The sequence below is a fragment of the Hemiscyllium ocellatum genome, chromosome 19 (assembly GCF_020745735.1).
Source record: "Hemiscyllium ocellatum isolate sHemOce1 chromosome 19, sHemOce1.pat.X.cur, whole genome shotgun sequence".
In the NCBI taxonomy this organism is placed as follows: Eukaryota; Metazoa; Chordata; class Chondrichthyes; order Orectolobiformes; family Hemiscylliidae; genus Hemiscyllium; species Hemiscyllium ocellatum.
In genome coordinates this window covers 15002153-15022416 of record NC_083419.1, presented here as the reverse complement: position 1 = coordinate 15022416, position 20264 = coordinate 15002153, and the positions used below count along the sequence as shown (strand labels likewise).

At 38.8% G+C, this 20264-nt stretch overlaps 1 protein-coding gene across 2 annotated transcripts in view; it reads left to right on the top strand.

Moving 5' to 3' along the window:
- Window positions 1-2198: 2198 nt before the first annotated feature.
- Window positions 2199-20264, top strand: part of LOC132824634 (epiphycan-like) — a 48270-nt gene continuing 30204 nt past the window's right edge. The window contains exons 1-2 of one of the 2 annotated variants that reach the window (XM_060839253.1): window positions 2199-2358; window positions 3601-3816. In XM_060839253.1, coding sequence (XP_060695236.1) covers window positions 3610-3816 — 207 coding nt within the window. In that variant the 5' untranslated portion in view covers window positions 2199-2358; window positions 3601-3609. Of the gene's footprint in view, window positions 2359-3311; window positions 3387-3600; window positions 3817-20264 lie in introns of those variants that run through there. The other variant, XM_060839254.1, reaches the window with a different exon arrangement.

Sequence of the window (20264 nt, the reverse complement as noted above, 5' to 3'; positions counted from 1 at the left end):
CAAGATTTTTGTTTCATAAGTTAGCCAACAGACTTTTGTCCTGCCTCTTTTTTGATGGTGACTTCAGTGGCTTGTCTGGCTTCCAGCAGTGAGAGAGAGCAGCATTTTTTCACCTACAGTGCAGAGGTGTTTAATTGCTGTCCTCAAGCTGTGACCTTCACAGCACACTAGTCCACACCAACACATCAGTCAGTGACACATACAGATGAAGGGTTGCAACTGGCTTTTAACCATTTTCTGTGTATTTGTGGAAAAACAACACCAAAAAAAAGGCTTCCGTTGGAACGTAATCTGCATGAGATGGGTTTCTGCTTTGGAGCATTTGGCCACAGGAGATCGCACTCCAGTTTATTTTGAACTGCATCTCTCATTTAGGAGTGTTGTTCACAGTTGTCTTTGCACTTTTCTTGGTGTGACAGCTTTTGGTTCCTCTCAGGACTTTGCCAGACAGTCTCTGAGTTTACATCCGCAGTCATCTTTTGGCTATATGCCTTCTTTATTAAAAAAAGCATTCTGTAATTAAAAGTTTCTTTTGCAACTGTATTTCCACAAACCACCCACTGTACCCTTTGGGGTCAATCCTAATGATAAGTCCTCTTCATGGTAGACAACCATGCTCAGAATTGTGATTTTATGAACAGTTAACCCTAATGATCTACCTCGACCTTCATTTGGGAGTCCAAATAACACACATACAAAATCTTAGTTGGCATCATTAATCCAGTGACAGCAGCTAAGGAGTAATGATTTAACATTGGACAAATTATAGAGCTCTGAAAGTAAACTAATGAAGCTCCTGATTTGACAGTTTAATAATTGCACTATATGTTATATCTTCTCTGTTACCTTGGTACTTAGTTGATAGCATTGAGTAATAGAAAAAAATCATAGAATCCCATCGAGCCCAGAATTTTACACAGTATTCTAAGTCGCTGTTATAATGCAGATTCTCCATCAAATTCCAAATTCATGTTCCATATCTATAGCCATGCAATCCAATTTTCTATTTTAAATGGTCTTACCAGTTAATAGCATTGCCTTTAATTTTCTGAATGCGAATTCTTAATTCAACATGGATAAACAATAGGTCAGATGGATAAGATCGTTCAGGATGATTTCTTGATGAAATTGTTCACTATTGGTTAAAATAATCTCTCTGAAACTCTTGGATGCTTACAGTATTGCCTTTCTTGCATTGCTTTGCCTTTTTGCTCTTTACCCCCTCAGCCAGAATATTCTATACTTAGAGTACTTCAGCTTCCCTTGCCTTCAAGCACAAAGAAAGGAAGTTTGTTGGAGTTGTCAGCAGGGCTCAGCTAAGTCATTGGGTCATTGTTTCATGCTCACTTAGTTAAGGGCAGCCTTTGATACCAGTCTCTTGCCTGCTTGGAGCATAGAATCCTCTTGTAATAAGTGTTGAGGAGCAGAATATTGGCAGTCCAGTGCATGTCTTGCAAATTTTTGCCCCACTGCAGGCTGTTTTCCACCCAGAGGCAGGTATTAAAAGAGATGAAAGTAGACAAACCTGTTACTTTTCCAGGATATCCTCTAAGTGGTGTGTTGGGTAGGGAATGGTGCGTGGAGCCAGATTCAAATATGATGGATACCATGGTAAATCTCCCCTGCATCCTCTCTTCCTTATACAGAATCCAGCTGTTATCCAGAATTTTTAAAATCAGAGACCGATTTTCAGCTTAAAGTTAACAGTGAGCTACAACAACATCTGTACGACAAGAACTTTCCTGTCAGTGTTTGAATTAATGTGACATAAGGTGGTTAACATCCAGATAATTTTGGAACGTAACAGCTTACATAAGATAATACAACAATAAAATTTGTGTAAATATCTGAATAAAAGTCACCTTCATAGGATACGGGGTGTCAGATTGAGGTGGTTGCCTTTTAGTTAAACATATCGGAATGAAGATGAGCAGTCATCAGCTAAATCCTATTTGTTCTGGACAGAAGGGTCAAAGTCAATAAAGTTCCCGTTACACAGCTCTTCCAGCTTTACCACAAAAGGACATGCCAGTGTTACACTGCAGATTCTGGGACAGCTTTTTATTTCATGGAACACAACCCATTTGAGAATCTTACGATGCTGTGTGGCTTTTTGTGCCAGGACACTTGCAGACGTAATACAGTAGTATTAAGTTACACGAGAGTAAACACTTTGTCCCAAACACCACTCAGGAGCAGCAGCAGCAGCAGCAGCAGCCACATACCAGGTCAAGAGCCACCTCATTCAAGGGAAGCTCCTGCATCAGATAAATGAGCCTCCCTCTTGGAGTCCTGAATTCCATCATCACTAATCTACACCTTGTTACTTTGGACCATTTCAGAGGGTAGCAGCGGAGGGTGAGTATTTGGTCTTTGGATTTTTTAAAGCATCTAAAGACATTCATTCTTTGGCTTTCATCAATGTAAAATTACAAGCCAAGCAATTAACTGCTCAAGTGTCAGTCTTATTTAACTGTTCTTGGCATCAAATTCTTCATCATCCTGCATGAAGGACAGCAGTAGTGAATCAGTCCAGGTAATTCTTTTTGTATGGCAAATGCCAAAACTGAAAGTGATGGCGTTTGTTCATTATTAATAAAGTTAATGACTTTAATCGTGCTTGACCATTATAAACTAAATTCTACACAAGGACAAAAGGAAGAACAAAGAGCAAACCGTTTGCCCTTTTAAGCTAACAGGGAGAATGCCAGGAGCTTCATTCAGCCATGTAAAATAAGATTGATGTGGAGAACTAAACAAAGTAACATTGCTTGCCTGTTTTTGAAACTTTAATTATCTCAACTCTCTTTATTTGCTAAAGGGGTTATGTGAGACAAACTAATGCTCCCGCAAAAAACCATGAAGGAAATCACTGATAAGCTTGACCCATTTTATTTACACCAAAAAATAGAAACTATTTCTGAATCTGAGGTAACCTCAGGTGTTCATTAAATTAAAAGTTGACTTGACTGCAGTCTTTGAGGTGCTAGTTTGACTCCATTTACAGTCCTTGAGCCACATTGAGTATATTGGCTATTAAGAGTCACAAGGCTTCACTGTAGCTTGTCTGTCTCAATATTTTACCTTTTGGCTTCAGAGTTTATGTGAAGAGGCCTGAAAAGGAAACTTGTGTGAAAGCCATGGGTTGCACAGCAGTCCTCTGCTCCCAAAGGAATTTCATATAGTCATGACTAGAGAAACACCATACACAGACCTGCTTTCATGCAGAAAATTCTGACTGTAAATAGAAATGCAATGAAAAAAAGGCAGCCAGCCTGCACCGGCTGAATATAGTTTGCTATGCATGTATACAAGAAGGTGTTATTTGAGATGGAAGTAACTTTTTTGAAGAAACAAGCACTTGAATTATATCAGCTTTGTCTGAAGTAGCTTCTTTCCTTCAGTATAATTATATTCTTGCTTTATAAATTGCACAGAATAAGTACTTCATTATGAAAAGATTGTAATTAAGCTACAGCAAAATAAAACTGTGATGAAATTTTAGCTGCACAAATTATGAATAGATTTCTTGTAAATTATTGCAATAGAGCATTGCCATTCTCTGAAGTATTAATGGAACAATTTATTTATCTCTTCAAGCATTCAAGAATGAAGACCTTTGCCTCTATAGTACTGTTGGGACTTCTAATGCTGGAAGTTGTTCTTGCTGCCCCTACAAGAAATGAAGAGAAAGCAAGGAAATTGAAACAGATACAATTATTACCTAATGATCTTTTAGAAGAACACGGTTATGTGAATCAGGATCCAAGAAATTTCTTTGAGTATGAGGATGGGCTGATTATTGACGAACCACTGGTAATGAATGGTTTTATCTTTTCCAAAGACAAATGATCTGTTACATACTTCTGCTTTTAACTCTGCAAAAATTAAGTTCCTATCATTTTAACTATTTAATTTTAAGCATTGTCACTGTGCCAAATATACCTATCCCATTTTGATACTGGCAATGGCTTCTAGGGAATATTATATAGTTTGCACTATGTCGGTGTTGTTTATTAAATTAGCCTTGGTTCCAGTAAGAAATTGGTGGTTAAAGTTAATGAATCATTTAGTGTTGGAAGCTAGCTTTGACTGAATATATCACCTTTCCTTTGATAATGTCTCAAAACAGAATCTTTTTAACTTCTGTGGATCTATTGTCGGAGATCTTTGATTTTTTTTTCCATTCATGATCATGATGCCATAGAAAAGTAAATACTACAGCATGTGACAGTTCTACTCATCAACAATCATTTTATTCCTTTCAGCTTGTGGAACAAATGTATTTTTGGACAATTATTTAATATAATGCATTAGTCTTTAAAAATAATTCTATTAGAGTCTAGTTTACTCAGAGTTCTATTTTAGAAACTTTTCCTAATGAACTGAGTAGAGTGCTGAGTCCTGAGCTTGTTGTTCGAACAGTCGCTTCAGTTGAATTTTCCCCAACCTGATTTCAACAGTTTGGTTCTGGAATGTGACCTTTTTGACCAGCATGATGGGCTCAACACTAATGAACCAAAGATGGCAAAGTTTAATTCACTGCCTACAGACAGCTCAGGAATTACAGACAGTTAGACGTTCCTGCTTCACAGGCTATCATTAAGCTCACCAGACTGAATGCCTGCAGTTTCAATCAGTAGGTGGAACAAAGCAACAGTTTCCCATTGCCCATGTATCTAAGAAAAATAATTAGAATGAACCTTCCACTTCTGGTAGGTGGCTGCATCAGATGTTTGATAAACTTTATAGATTATAGTTGAAAAATATCTTTATGATAAAGTACTTGTTGCTTCCAAGTTGTAAGTTGTTCCAAGTAAAAGAATGTGATATCAAAAGAAGAGTTCATTTGACTGATTTTGAAATGTAGTTACAAAGTACTGTAAACTGTGTAGCAAACCTGGCCAAGATTACACTCTCATTAGCAAGCACTACAACCTTTGTCTTCACGCAACAAAAGTAAGAGATGATACCAGCTTGAAGATGTATTTTTTAAAAAGTCCTTACACCCATTATATCCAAAATGCAGGGAAGCTGCATACATTTCGAACAAAATAAATAAAATAAATTGAAATGTTTAAGTATCTCAAGACTCCTCACATAATACATATAAAACATATAACTTGAAGACATTAAAATGCTGTGTGCGACTATTAAACATAAAAAAAAGTTGAAATAGGCATTTGATTGAAATCCTGAACCAACAGAGATTAGCATTAAACAAATGTCAGGAAAATTCTCTGGTCATCAAGAAAAACAACTGCCCACAAATGCAACATGTTATTTCTAGGAACAGCTCAGATACTCAAGCATATGGGTATATGCTTCTAAAAATCAATAAACCACTATACCAACTTTCCAACATCTGAGGCTTACCTTGCAACACATTTCATACCAAATGTGGCATTATATTCATTTCATGTTTTGCTAATCAACAAATCCTTCATATATAACAAGATGACCACAAACAAGACTTTTGTAAACAGTCCAAATCCTAAACCCGCGCATACCGGGCTAAGAGACATAGCAAAGTCACCAAGGTAACAAGAACTCCTAAACTTTAGAGTATGGACCTAATAAAATGATAACCCACTAAATCTCACGTTTTATGTTCAAGAAACTAATTTACAATGATGATCTGCCTTTTGCTAATCTTGTATGTCACCAACACAATAAATTTCCAGTGCAAAAATATAATAATGTGTGATTACCTGACTGATTGCAAGGTCACTAAAAAATATTTACATATATACACTGTCTTTCATAATCTCAGGATGTCACAAAGCACTTTACAGCCAATTACGTGGAATTGTACAATAATCACAACACAGGAGGCCATTTAACCCATTATGTCCCTGCTGAAAACTCTGCGGGAGCATAATTTTAAAGTACTTTTCAAATATAGCTACTTTTGGGATGCAGCAAATATGGAAGCCAATTTTTTTTAAAATGCGATAATGAATAGATAATCTGTTTTGGATGTTGACTGAGGGTTAACTATTGTTCTGGATATCAGAGATAACTCTTATGCTCTTTAAACAGTGCTAAGGGACTTTTTACATTCATCTGAGAGGGCAGGCAGAGCATAAGTTAGTGTTTCGTACAAAGATCAACACCACCAACAGGACAGTATGATTTCAGTTTGATGCTGGAGTATCAGTTTTGGTTTATGTACTCCAGCTCCCGAAGTGAAACCTGAAAGCACAACTTTCTTGATGCACAAGCAATATTACTACACCTCTGCCACAACTGACACAATCTTACAAAAGGCAGAGAAAAATGCCACAAAATATCTCCAACATAGCAGCCACCAATCCTAATGAGAACTTTGTTTTCAAAATCAGCAATTATGGTTGAAATATTCAACAAATACAACTAACAAATAAAGCAGCCATAAACATATTCTGGATTTCTCTCTGTTCTACTTTCGGCACACTGCTTCACAGACTGATGTCATTTTCTGCCTTTATTATTGTTACAGCAGTTGTTTAATTCTTTATCAGATTAACAAACCAACTGAAACAGATGGAAATTTAACATCAATGCTTTAACCGCTATCAATTCATGTCACAAAACTGAAATGAAACAAATTTAAGACTAAAACAAAAATCCATACAAATGTCTCATTAATTTTACAGTATTTTAAAAATGTTTTATTCCTTATGTAATATCTCACCTTTCAACAAAAGAATGCTGAGATTTTAGAAAGGTCTTTTCACAAATTTCCACACCCTCAACAGCATCATTTCTGCCCCTTTGCAACTCCACCCTCCAAGCTCCAGTCTCAAGGTGATCCTTTGACAATGAACAGAACTAAGCCACTGGAACCCATCAAATGTATCACTTCACTAACTGCTAGATACCCCTCAAAGCTGACGGCAAGCCAATAGAAGATTATTCAAATTGGTTAAAAATAAATCCAGATTGACTGCATTGTGTAGAGTTGGGAGGCAGTGTGATTTTTACAATAAGGACAGAGTTCACTGATGCTGCCAATTTAAAGAGTGTGGATCCTGCAATGCTGATGAGCTATAGAGCAACATCAATCTTGAGTCATGCCTCTGCCTTTGAGTTAGAAGCTCCAGAGTTAATTCCCAGCTGAGTACTTGATGTCATGGAAGATATATTTAAAATGTGACTGAACAGGGTGGTTTCTTGAGTGTAAATCCTTCCAGTACACTAATGGCAGGCAGTAAAAGTAGGAGGCCCTGGTCATCTGAACTTGTTACTGAGTGTCAAACCTTGACCTACAGGCTTTAGTCACCTGCTCCAGTCGTGGAAACAGATAAAAGCATGACTGCCTTATGCAACCAGAAGATTTAAAATTTTATCCTTGTATTGAATGGAATTGCTGAAATGAGATTACATTCCAGATACTTATTAACAAAAATTCAGCTTTGTCTCTGTGAAAGCACCAAACCCTAATCCCAAGCCCCACTTCACAGCTCTATATGTTGACTCTTCAGTGTGGTGAACAAATCGTTTAGATGATAGGGTCCCCTTACTTTCCAAGTTGGTTGGAACAAATTCCATGCCACTATTCTGAGGTCTTGGTCAATACTGTACCCCACCCACCACCCTACTTCAACTTTGAACTACACTATGTTGTCATTAATCTAATTGCAATTTGTGAAAAGCCTAACCTTGAATGGAAGCATCATGAGTTATGTTTGAACTGCTTGAATGCAAGAGATGAATTGAAATTTTAAAACTGGTGTCAAATCTTGAATATTACAATTTGATTCTCTAAAAAAGACTAGTTCTGCCTAAGTTGCAAATCAAAAGCAATTTTATTTTGCTATTAAAGCTATATGAACTTAGGAAGAACAATGCATGCTTTCTCCGTTTGTAGCGTTTTATCAAAGTACTAACCTGAAGCTCTGACAATGGGAGTTTGAACCCTAGTAACAAAATTGCTTATATTTTAGTCTCTTAAAGACTTATGAAGGTTCTGGGTGGAGAATCATTCAAGAGTGACCGAAGCACCACTCTCTCCCAGAGAAAAGAGGAGATTAGAAAAATCATTGTATGAAATAGCAACTAATTAGAATTTTTGATTAATAAAGACAAATTACTTTTTTGACTGTTGTTCAAAATTCAAATTAATCTATGTCTTTATAGAACCTGGGCACTGCAATTTTTTTTTTAAAAAATTCAGAATCATACTTGTTAGGGGAAGGCAGACTCATTCCCGGGTGGAAATAAATCAAGAGCACTATGACTCTCCTTTAGAACTGGACTCAACCCATTAACTCTCGAAACTTTAATTCTAGTTTCTCTCTCTTTAGGTGCTGCCAGACCAACTGAGTTTCTCCAGCACTTTCTGTGGAAATCAGTAATGTTTCCATGGTCCTGTTCAGATATGCAGCCCTCTGCTGCAAATGAGCATCCGTATCTAGTGAGGTCAGGAATGCCTGCAGGCGTTTAATTTTTATTCTTTCACGGGAATTTGAGTGTTGGAGGCAAGGTCTGCATAACCTGCACATTCTTTTCTGCCCTTGTGGAAGTGGTGATGAATCATCTTTAAAAGTAGCACAAGTGACTAGGCCAATCTAACTCTTGCTACTTGACATTCAATGGTGTTAGCACTGAATCCCCCACTATCAACACCCTAGAGTTTCATTGACTAGAATCACATCTGGACTCACTACATAAACACAGTGGCTACAAAAGCAAGTCAGAGGCTAGGAGTACTGCAAAGATTAACTCACTTCCTGACTCCCCAAAGCCTGTTCGCCATCTACAAGGCACAAATCAGGAGTGTGATGGAATACTCCCCACTTGTCTGGATGAGTGCAGCTCCAACAACACTCAAAAAGCTTGATATCATCAAGCACAAAGATGTCTGCTTGATTGGCACTACATCCACACCCGACATTCAGTAGCAGCAGTTTGTACCATCTATAAGGTGTACGAAGACATTCATCAAAGATTCTCAGACAACACCTTCCAAACACTCACCATGGAAATACATAATTATTCCTTCACTGTTGCTGGGTCAAACTCCTGGAATTCCCTCCCTAATGGCATTGTGGGTCAACCCACAACAGGTGGACCGCAGCAGTTCAAGAAGGAAGTTCACCACCGCCTTCTCCAGGACAACTAGGGATGGGCAATAAATGCTGGCTCGCCAGCGATGTCCACATTCCACAAATGAATTGTAAAAGGTTCAGAAGGCAGTTAAGAATCAACTGTAAGTTGGCCTGAAGTCATTTATAGGTCAGACTGGAGAAGGTTGACAGATATCTTACCTACAAATAATTTAATGAGGCGAGCAATCTTGCCCTTTTACAGCTTTCATTAATAATAATGGCTTTTCATTTCAGTTTTATTTAGTTAACTAAATTTAGATTCCCCTGCTGCCAGGTGGAATTTTATCTCCTGGCTTTGGATAGGTTCAGGCTTTGCGATAACAAGGCCACTAACATAACTATTTTACTTCCATACCACTACTTCTGCCATGAGGTATGAAACTTTGTGGAGCTTAATCTCCCACCTCAGAAAGTGGGAAAGTAAGAAGGAATTAAACTGCTGTCAATTAGTGTTTTACAAACCTTGGGGTGCCATTCAAAAGCATTTCACAGCCAGTGTGGTCCTTTTGTGGTGTCGATACTGATGTCATATGGATGACTGCCAACTAAGTGTCCTCCTGCCAGGCATACTGCCTTGCCTGTGCTTCAGACATATAAAACTATCTCTGCCTTTGTTAGCAAATATTAATGATAACCCGTCAGGGTCAAACTGGTTCAAAATGCCCTGATATAAGGTTGCAGAACATAATCATAAAAAACATACACCATTTAAAACATAATTGTAGTTTGTGAAAGGTGATTATTTTTGGAAATATTTACATCAGAATTTTTAATTAGCCTTTTTAAGGAAAAGACATATAACGTCAGATTTTGCTGAAGAAATAATGATGATTAAATGGCATTAGCTATTATTAATATACAAATCAATTTTTAACTTGTGGAAAAGAAGAACTACCACATGAGTTGCAAATCCCCAAACATAGCTGAAGACCTTTGGTTAACTTCACGAAAACAATTCTTGCTGTTAGTGTCTTTTGATTTTATGAACTTGCTATGTTCATAGATTGATTATCCAAAAACTCATCACAGCAAAGCCTAGTAATTGCAAGTACTCTTTAATAACATGATCATTATTATTATTGTTAATGCAATGTTAATGCAATGTTAATGAACCTCTCTGGCCCAGCAGTACTATGCATTGTTTTTAGAAGTCATGACAGCGTCCAACTTTAAAATAATTTGTTTTCTTACTTTCCTTTCTATCTCTTTTTCCCCCAAAGTTAATCATTTATTCACTCCTTTGTCTTTCATTACTTGAATATTAGATGCATTCCTCTTTCATCCTCCCTCTGAATCTGTTCCATTTACACCTCCTTTTTTAAAGTAATTTGTCAAGCAAGTACACTGTTTGTCCCACTGCTCCCCAAAATTCAAAATGTACCTTATTCAAATGACCAAAATTCAAATGACCAAATGTGGTCCTTACCATGTTGTTGCGAGATCATGCTTCAAACAACTTTCTTGGTAAAAGATGTTAGAATCTAAATCAAGCATAATAGGTTTAACTAACGGGGTGAAGTTGCAACATGCTCTGCGCTATCCTGTAATGTGTTCTGCCCATGTGTTAACAGCTGTGTATTGTGTGCCTCACCATTTGCTAGAGTAAGATTTCAAGAATGAAGCATCAACCCAGAACAATTTTTTTAAAAAAGAAATTATGAACATTATATTATGAGTTAGCCACTTGGAGGGCAAGCCTTAAATTTACTTTATTAGGAGCAAAAAATTACAAAAACAAAAGACATTCTTCAACCCAGGTTGATGCTAGATGAATGAAACCACTTCTGTTGCAACTGAAAAAATGCCTGCTGCAGGAAAAACTAACACATTAGATCATTTGTAAAACAGGTTCACTCAATGCCAACCTGGCTCAGGGCATCCTGTTTGAGATGGTGTGTCAGGAAAACCTCCAATGTTGTACAGACGTGAAGAAATTGTTTCTCTGAGGGTTCTGCAGCTTTGGAACTCTCTGCTTCAGAAGGCATTGCAGGCTGGGTAATTGAATATTTTCAAGATGAAGGCAGGTAGACTCTTGTTAGGCAGGGGAATCAAAGATTATCAAGAGTAGGTGGGAATGTGGAATTTGAAACACAAACAGATCGGCCATGAATGATGGAGCTCGCGGGCTCAAATGGTCTACACCTGCTCCATCTGCATTGGGACTTAGAACATAGAACATAGAACATAGAAAAATATAGCGCAGTACAGGCCCTTCGGCCCTCGATGTTGCGCCGACCAAAGTCTACCTAACCTACACTAGCCCAATAACCTCCATATGCTTGTCCAATGCCCGCTTAAATGACCATAAAGAGGGAGAGTTCACCACTGCTACTGGCAGGGCATTCCATGAACTCACAACCCGCTGAGTAAAGAATCTACCCCTAACATCTGTCCTATACCTACCACCCCTTAATTTAAAACTGTGTCCCCTAGTAACAGCTGACTCCATTAACAGAAAAAGGTTCTCAGTGTCTACCGTATCTAAACCCCTAATCATCTTGTACACCTCTATCAAATCTCCCCTAAACCTTCTTTTCTCCAATGAGAACAGCCCCAAGTGCCTCAGCCTTTCCTCATACGATCTTCTAAGATCGTTCAAAGATGGACTTTTGGCAATCATTTAGATTTCTGTAGCATAACTCTGTACCTCAGGAACTTGCACGGCAAAAATGTATCAATGGATAAAAATGTCAAGTAAAGAGATTTTAGCCGAAGCAACCAAACTTGGACAGCAGGTAAGTTTTTAAGAAGTTTCTTTGAGGAAATCAGACAGTTGGTGAGGCAGGGAGGTCTCGAACATAAAGTCTGTTCAGCTGAAACTACAGCAGCAGATGGTGGAAAGATTAAATTGGAGAACATTCAAGACCAAAACAGGAGAGTTTCAAAATTGAGGTATTACTTCACCAGGACACTAAGTGGTCAGCAAGTGCAGTGAACTGCTGATTCACTGTAACCTCTCCTATTAGGTCAGGGTTCAAGTCATCAATACAAAGACACCATCCCCCTACCCAGCCTTTTGCAGCCTTTTCCAGTTTTAAGTTAATATAATCTGATATGTAATGAACTAATTCTTGTTACTCAGGTTGAAAACTTTATAGTGATTCATCCTGCACCAATTAATAATGGAAAGCCATGTAGATTAGCATTGCAAGACTCTACAAGCAAGGGATATACCTCCGTAGGTCAAAGTCTCTGAGATAATGAGTAATTCTGATAGAGTGTTCCCTATCTAATGCAAGTTTTAAATTAATTCGTGTGAAGAGGGCATCACTGGTGAGTTACTGCCCATTGCTAATTGCCCTTGAGAAGATGATAGGCAGTGGTGTTTTGAAACCTTGCAGTCCATCTGGTGGCAGTGTACATCCACAATATTTTGCAAAAAAGAGTTCAAGGGTTTTCATATCAGTCTAAGTCACGATGGTGTGTGGTTTGGAGAGAAACTTGCAGAAGGTGCTGTTCCCATGAGCCGCTGCCGAGTCGCTTCTAGGTAGAGGTCAGGAGATTGGACAGTGGTGTTGGAGAAAACTTATGAGCTGTTGCTGATAGTTTGATATACTATCTGGTATATAGTACACATTGTTGCTGATACACACCAATGGTGGAGAAAATTACTGATTAAGTGTGTTTGGGCTGTTTTGTCATAGATGGCGCTGAGTATCCTGAGCTATTGTTGGAGCTCCTCTCATCCTGGCAAAAGGAGAATATTCTTTCACACTCCAGATTTGTGCCATGTTGAAATCTGGGGAATCAGGAGATTATCTACTCGCCAGAGAATTCCTAGTCCTTTCCTGTGTGTTTTTTTTTAACCACAGTATTTAAATGACTGGTCCAGTTCAATTTCTGGTCAATGGTGGTCCCTAGAATGGTGATAAGAGAGGATTCAGAGATGACACTGCCTTTTATTGTCAAGGGAGATTCTCTCTAGCTGGAGATGATTTTGCCTGACAATTGTGTGGCACAAATATTACCTGCAACTTAACAGGGCAAACACGAATGTTGTCCAGGTCTTCCTGTATTTGGAAAAGGACTGTTTCATTATTAGTGCAGTGTTGAACACTGGAATCATCAGTGAACATCCCCACTTCTGATGATTAGATTCCCTGCAGTGTGGAAATAGGCTCTTCAGCCCAACAAGTCCACACCAATCCTTCAAAGAGTAACCCACCCAGACCCATTTCCCTCTGACTAACGCACCTAAAACTTTTGGCAATTTAGCATGGCCAATTCACCTGATGTGCACATCTTTAGACTGTGGGAAGAAACCAGAGCACTCGGAGGAATCCCATGTAAACACAGGGAGATGTGCAAACTCCACACAGACAGTTGCCCAAGGCTGGCATTGAACCCAGGACCCTCGTGCTGTGAGGCAGCAATGCTAACCACAGAGCCACCGGACTCAGCAGGTATATAAGGAACAAAATCCCAATCCTTAAAATCTTATGACAGAAGGAATATTAATGATGAAATAGTGTCAGAAATTTGCAGAAGCAATCACTATTGGCTAAATGCTGGGGTAGGTGGCAACCGCTACCCCTTCTTTCTAGATATTTTCTAGTCAACTTGCTCAGAAATCTCTGGAGCAGATGGAACTTGAACCTGGGTCTCCTGGCTGAAAGGTAGATACATTACCACTGTGCCACTTAAAAGGACCTGTTCAGTTAACAGGGTTAGAAGATGATCCACGAATAAGTGTTGCCAAGAATACTTGTCTTAAAGACAAGATGTAGAATGTCACATGACAGCAAGTACAACTTGCACTGGCTGTTCAAACAATTAGCCCCAGATGATGAGTCTGACCCAACAGGATCTAAACTGGACTTATTGATCCTCCATTCAAGACTGATTGAAACAGGTTGAGTGGAGCCTAATGCAGTTTCTATCTTATAAAATGCAGGATTGGGGGTGGACACACTATTTTGCTATCTAATAGATTAAATTTAATTCTTTTAATTGAACTTCCTCAAAATCTATGCTTTTACAGTTCAGTTCTCTTAGTCGGTAATGGTAAGAAAGCAGCTTCAAACTAGCTATCAGTCTAGTAACCGTCATCTGAACACTTTCTACCTCAATATCACCCATAACATGAGGAGAGCCAAAACTGAGCATGGTATTCCAGGCAAGGTCTATCCATGTTCTTATAAAGGGTGAGGATAGCATTTTTTGTTTTTCAGTTGGTTGCCTTGATAATGTGTTTTAAGATTCTCTGTGCTTCTGCCTCATAGCACTCATCAAGAACTTGCATTGAATCATGCACCATGAAACCTGGATCATTCTTTCATTGACGGCCTGAAGTTTATTATATTGCACAATGTGTACATACTGGCCTTCATCCATAATACTACAATCTGCTATATTAAATGGCAACCAACATATCTCATCCCAGGTCTTTATTATAATTCGATTTGCTTGATGTTTTTCTCTCATTTAACATTTGCACAAATCTTTGCATCCTCCAAACATCCATGTTTTTATCCAGATCATGGGATGGTGGGGGGAAACATGCTTAAGCATGCTTGAGAACCCCCAGCAGCAATCAATCCCCATGTAAACTATGAACAAACTTCTAAACATGAGATTCAAACTAAAAATCTGCCTATCAATCCCACAAAGCCCTATCTTATTCAGTAGCTTATTGCATGTCATATTGTTCAAAGCATTTTGCAGATGAAGATGTAGATTATCAACCAGTGGAACAGCTTTAAAAAGCTCCACAAGATTGAGTGGAGATCCTTTTCTGGGAGTAATATTGTGAGTTCCTTAAGACTTTGTTTCTGTGCAAGCGATTGGAAATCGTAAACCTAATTATTTACTTCAAGTTTCAGAATGGAAATCAACGTAATGGGTCTGTAATTTCCTTGAGTGACTTACTGTCCTTTTATTTCTGTTGACACCATGTGACTTACTGAAATGCAGTTTCAGGGTGCAGCTAGTTTGAAAAGCGACAGAGACAGGGGCAGAATCTGTATTAGGAGGGCTGATTTTTAGTCTCTTCCACAGAATGAGTCAGAGCAGTTAAGTGGCTTCCTGTTGTTAGAGCAAACTCAGGAAAAAGCTCTAACAGCAAGGAATTGGAGTTAGGACTCAGAAGAAATTGCAAAAGTGAGAAAGTCACTGGCTCTGCATTGGGAGTAGCAGTAAAGGGCTCAGAAGATGCCTATTCACGATAAATCCTCAATGCAGCTGTGAGAAAGATAAATGTAAAATCATAGAAGTCTTATAGTGTAGAAGCAGGCCATTTGGCCCATCATATCCACACTGACCCTCCGAAATTCATCCCACCCAGGCCCACCCCAATCCCTGTAATCCTGAATGGCAAATACTGCTCGATTGGCCAAGTGATTGCATGGCCAATCCACTTATCCTGCATGTCTTCAGACAGTGAGAGGAAACTGGAGCATCCGAGAAAACTGGAGCATCCCATGCAGATTCAGGGAGAATGTGCAAACTCTGCACAGTTGTCCGAGGTTGGAAGCAAACCAGTCCTTGGCACTGTGAGGCAGCAGTGCTAAGCAGTAAACCACTGTGCTGCCCCGCCCCCCCCCCCCACCTCAACAAGCTTTAAGTAATGTCTGCTTGCTTCAACTGAGCAAGATAAAAACTGGGGGAAAAGACCCAGAAGCAGCCTTGAGCTTGGTGAAGCTAGCTGTCAGTGAAAGCCTGAAGTGTGCCTCTCAGAAAGTATGGGATTGCTTTCTTTGGAGTCCAGGAGACATGAATCTATGATAGGGAAGTGATCAACCAGAACAGGAACAGTCTATGACAAATAGCTCTTGAAGGGAGTTTCAAGACCTGATCAGCAAAAGTGAAGAATTGTAATCTATTTTGAAGTTCCATGACATTTAATTATGTACTGTGTCTTAATGTCGGTGTGGGGGGGAAGGGTTACTGAAAAATCTCTGGGATCTGTCTTGTTACTTATGATGTAGAGGAGCCGATGTTGGACTGGGGTGGGCAAAGTTAAAAATCACACAACATCAGGTTATAGTACAACAGGTATATTTGGAAACACTAGCTTTCAGAGTGCAGCACTCTCATCAGGTGGTTGTGGAGTATAAGATCGTAAGACACAGAATTTATAGCAAAAGATTAGTGTGTCATACAGTGATATATTGAACAAACCTGGATTGTTTAGTCTTTCATCTTTTAGATTGCAGGTTTCAGTTCATTAATATTGAAATAGTAATAGGTGTTGAGAAGGTTTTGGCAAGGTGTTGATAATGTGTTGCAGGCTGAACATGGCTTAGTTTTTCAACTCACGGGAAGTACTGGACAATGAACGGTACCCTATCTGTTGCAACCAGTGTCTGTCTCCTGAGGAGTCATTACGGTTTCTTGCTGTGGCATATTGGAACTGGTGATCGATGAGTTAAGCATCGTACCTTGTTCTTATGAGGACATCCTTGAACACTTTCTGGTGTTAATCATGGTGGTACAATGCTCAATTCATATTAATGAACTGAAACCTACATTCTGAAAGACAAAAGACTTAACAATCCAGGTTTGTTCAATATATCACTGTATGACACTGTAATCCTTTGCTTTAAATTCTGTGTCTTATGATTTTATACTCCACAACCACCTGATGAAGGAACAGTGCTCCGAAAGTTAGTGTTTCCAAATAAACCTGTTGGACTATAACTTGGTGTTGCATGTTTTTAAACTTTGTTATTTATTGTTTGTGTGCTTAAGAGTATTTGATCAGAGCATATTCCCCATGTTTATCACTAATATTGGGTGTTAGAAATAAGTTAGGAGAAAGTGAGGACTGCAGATGCAGGAGATCAGAGCTCAAAAATGTTGCTGGAAAAGCGCAGCAGGTCAGGCAGCATCAAAGGAGTAGAGAATCGACGTTTCGGGCATAAGCCCTTCTTCAGGAATAAGTTGTACATACATTATAGATTGAATCTAATGTTCGTGGTTACATAGTAAATGTTACTGTTGTTTGCTCAAAACTGTTGAAATTTGTGTTTTTTTTTCTCTTAGCAAAACCCCTGGACCTTACACTTTGCTTTAAAAATAAAGGTTTTCTGGTCTCTAACCAGATGATAGCATCATTTAGTAGTATGGTCCGGTCTGGGGTCATAAAATTATAGCTTGTTTGGTTTGGAATCAGTTCCAGAGAACAGTGGCAGCAGTGCGGAACATCTACAGGATGCATTGCAGCAACTCTTCAAGATTTCTCTGATAGCATCTTCCAAATCCATGACTTTTATCCTCTAAAGGACAAGGTCAACAGATACATGGGAACACCCCATCTGCAAGCTCTCATCCAAGTCATACAATATCCTGACTTGGAAATATATTGTCAGTCCTTCAGTATCGCTGGATCATTTTGGAACTCCCTAACAACATTATGGCTCTACCAACACCCAATAGACTGCAGCTGTTTGGAAGACAGATCATCACCACCTTCTCAAAGATAATTATGGATGGGCAATAAATGCTGGTCAAGTCATCAACAGCCACATCTGATGAACTAAATAAAAAGGACATGGCAAGGTGCCCAAAGAATTCAAAAGAAATGTTTCTATTTCAATATAATAAGAAATAGGATAAGACTAGTGGCAAAATATTCATTATTGCGTCAGGTGAAAGCATTGCTGGCAGGACCACAATTTATTGCCCAACCCTCATTGCCCTAGTTCCATTTCAGAGGGGCAGTTAAAAGTCAACCACATTGCTGTGGGTGTGGAGACACATTAGGACTGACCAGGGAGGATAGCAGCTTTTCATTTATAAGGGGCATTACTGATCAAGATGGTTTCATAGTAACCGCTACTGAAACTTAGTTTTCAATTCCAGATTTATAATTGAATTTAAACTCTACCAGCTGCCATAGTGGGATTTGTACACGTACCCCCAAACAATAGTTCCTAGATTACCACATGACAATACATTTCTATTCTCTCTATTACCAGTCTAGTGACATTGCCAATATGGCACCATCTATCCCCAAGGTCATTGATATTTTTATACATAATATTGTTTCAAAAGTTAAAAGAAGCTATTTTAAAGTTTTTTAAAAGTTTGGTATATACTGCTAAAAACAAATAGTACATAATAAATGTGTGGCATTTTATATGACCTCAAGACATCCCAAAGCAATTTACAATGAATTAAGTGTTTTTAAATTAAAAATTCTAGTGATTGCTATGACTATGATCACACATGAATTTAGAACTCAACCCAGGCTCGAGTTTGTGGATTAAGCAGACTAATCTTTAAATACAATGATAAAATTAACCATTCAATATTTTCAAACAGATAAATCAATTTTAAAGTAATTATTACATTAAATTAGTAGTTATTAACTAGTGGAAAATACAAATGAGATCTTAACATTTAAAATATTCCTTTTATTGCAAACAGATTTTTCAAGTAAACTATGTTCATTTGTAGTGCAAATCTTTAAATGATTCAATAGATTAGGAAAAGAAGGTAAACAAACTGCACTAATTCTGTAGAATTGTAGAATGATGACAGCAAAAATAAAGGCCATTCAGTCTGCCCTGTCCATGCCAGGTCTCTGCAAGAACAATTCAACTGTGCCACTGTCCCCACCATTTTTCCCGTTACTTGGCAATTTTCTCTTCCTGAAAAAGATGTCTCATTATTTTTTGAAAGCTACATGACTAAACCTGCTTCCTCTTGGACAGTGCATTCCCTACCACTTACTGGGGGAGAAATGTGTCTCTGTTTATTGCTGCCATTTTCTTTAATCAAACACCTTAAATCTGCAATGTCTGGTTCTCAATCTTTCCAGCAATAGGAAGAGTTTCTCCTTATTTATTCTATTCAGACCTCTCATGACCTTGAAAACCTCAATCAAACCTCCTTGCTTCTCTAAGGAGAATAGCTTCAATTATGCTAACTCCACATAACTGACATTCCTCATCTCTGCAACAATATTCAGGAATTTTTTTTATGTAAACCTTCACATCATTCCCAATGTGTCATGCCCAAAACTGGCCAACCAGAATTGCATATGCATCATTAATGGCTTTCTTAAACTGTTGTGCTACATTAATAATTTGTGCCTCACACCACAGATCCCTTTGCTCCAGCACCCTATCAAAATGAATCACTTCACAATTCTCTACATTTTATCCACCCATTCCATTGGCTGATATCTGAGTGAGAGGTTTCACAAACTGGATTAAATTACAAATAAATTGTTGAAGAGCATTATTTCTTTAAATATTAATTAGGAGCAATAGTAGTCTACCCAACTCCTCGGGCCTGCTCCAAGTTAATAAGATAATAGCTGATCTGATTACTCTACATTCTGGCAACCCAGTGACAACCTATCATTCCCTTGCTTATCAAGATGGTTACATAGAACATAGAACATAGAAGGATACAGCGCAGTACAGGCCCTTCGGCCTTCGATGTTGCGCCGACCGAATCCTACCTAACCTACACTAGCCCAATAACTTCCAAATGCCTATCCAATGCCCACTTAAATGACCATAAAGAAGGAGAGTTCACCACTGATACGGGCAGGGCATTCCATGAACTCACAACCCGCTGTGTGAAGAATCTACCCCTAACATCTGTCCTATACCTACCACCCCTTAATTTAAAGCTATGTCCCCTAGTAACACCTGACTCCATTAGCGGTAAAAGGTTCTTAGTATCTACCCTATCTAAACCCCTAATCATCTTATACACTTCTATCAGATCTCCCCTAAACCTTCTCTTCTCCAATGAGAACAGCCCCAAGTGCCTCAGCCTTTCCTCATAAGATTTTCCTACCATTCCAGGCAACATCCTGGTAAACCTCCTCTGCACTCGTTCTAAAGCTTCCACATCCTTCCTATAGTATGGCGACCAAAACTGCACACAATACTCCAGATGAGGCCTCACCAGAGTCTTATACAACTGCAACATGACCTCAGGACTCCGGAACTCAATTCCTCTGCCAATAAAGCCCAGTACACCATATGCCTTCCTCACAGCACTATTTACCTGGGTGGCAACTTTCAGAGATCTATGTACATGGACACCAAGATCCCTCTGCTCATCCACACTACCAAGTAGCCTACCATTAGCCCAGTAATCCATCATCTTGTTATTCCTACCAAAGTGAACGACTTCGCACTTAGCTACATTGAATTCCATTTGCCACATTTCCGCCCAGCTCTGCAACTTATCTATATCCCGCTGTAACCT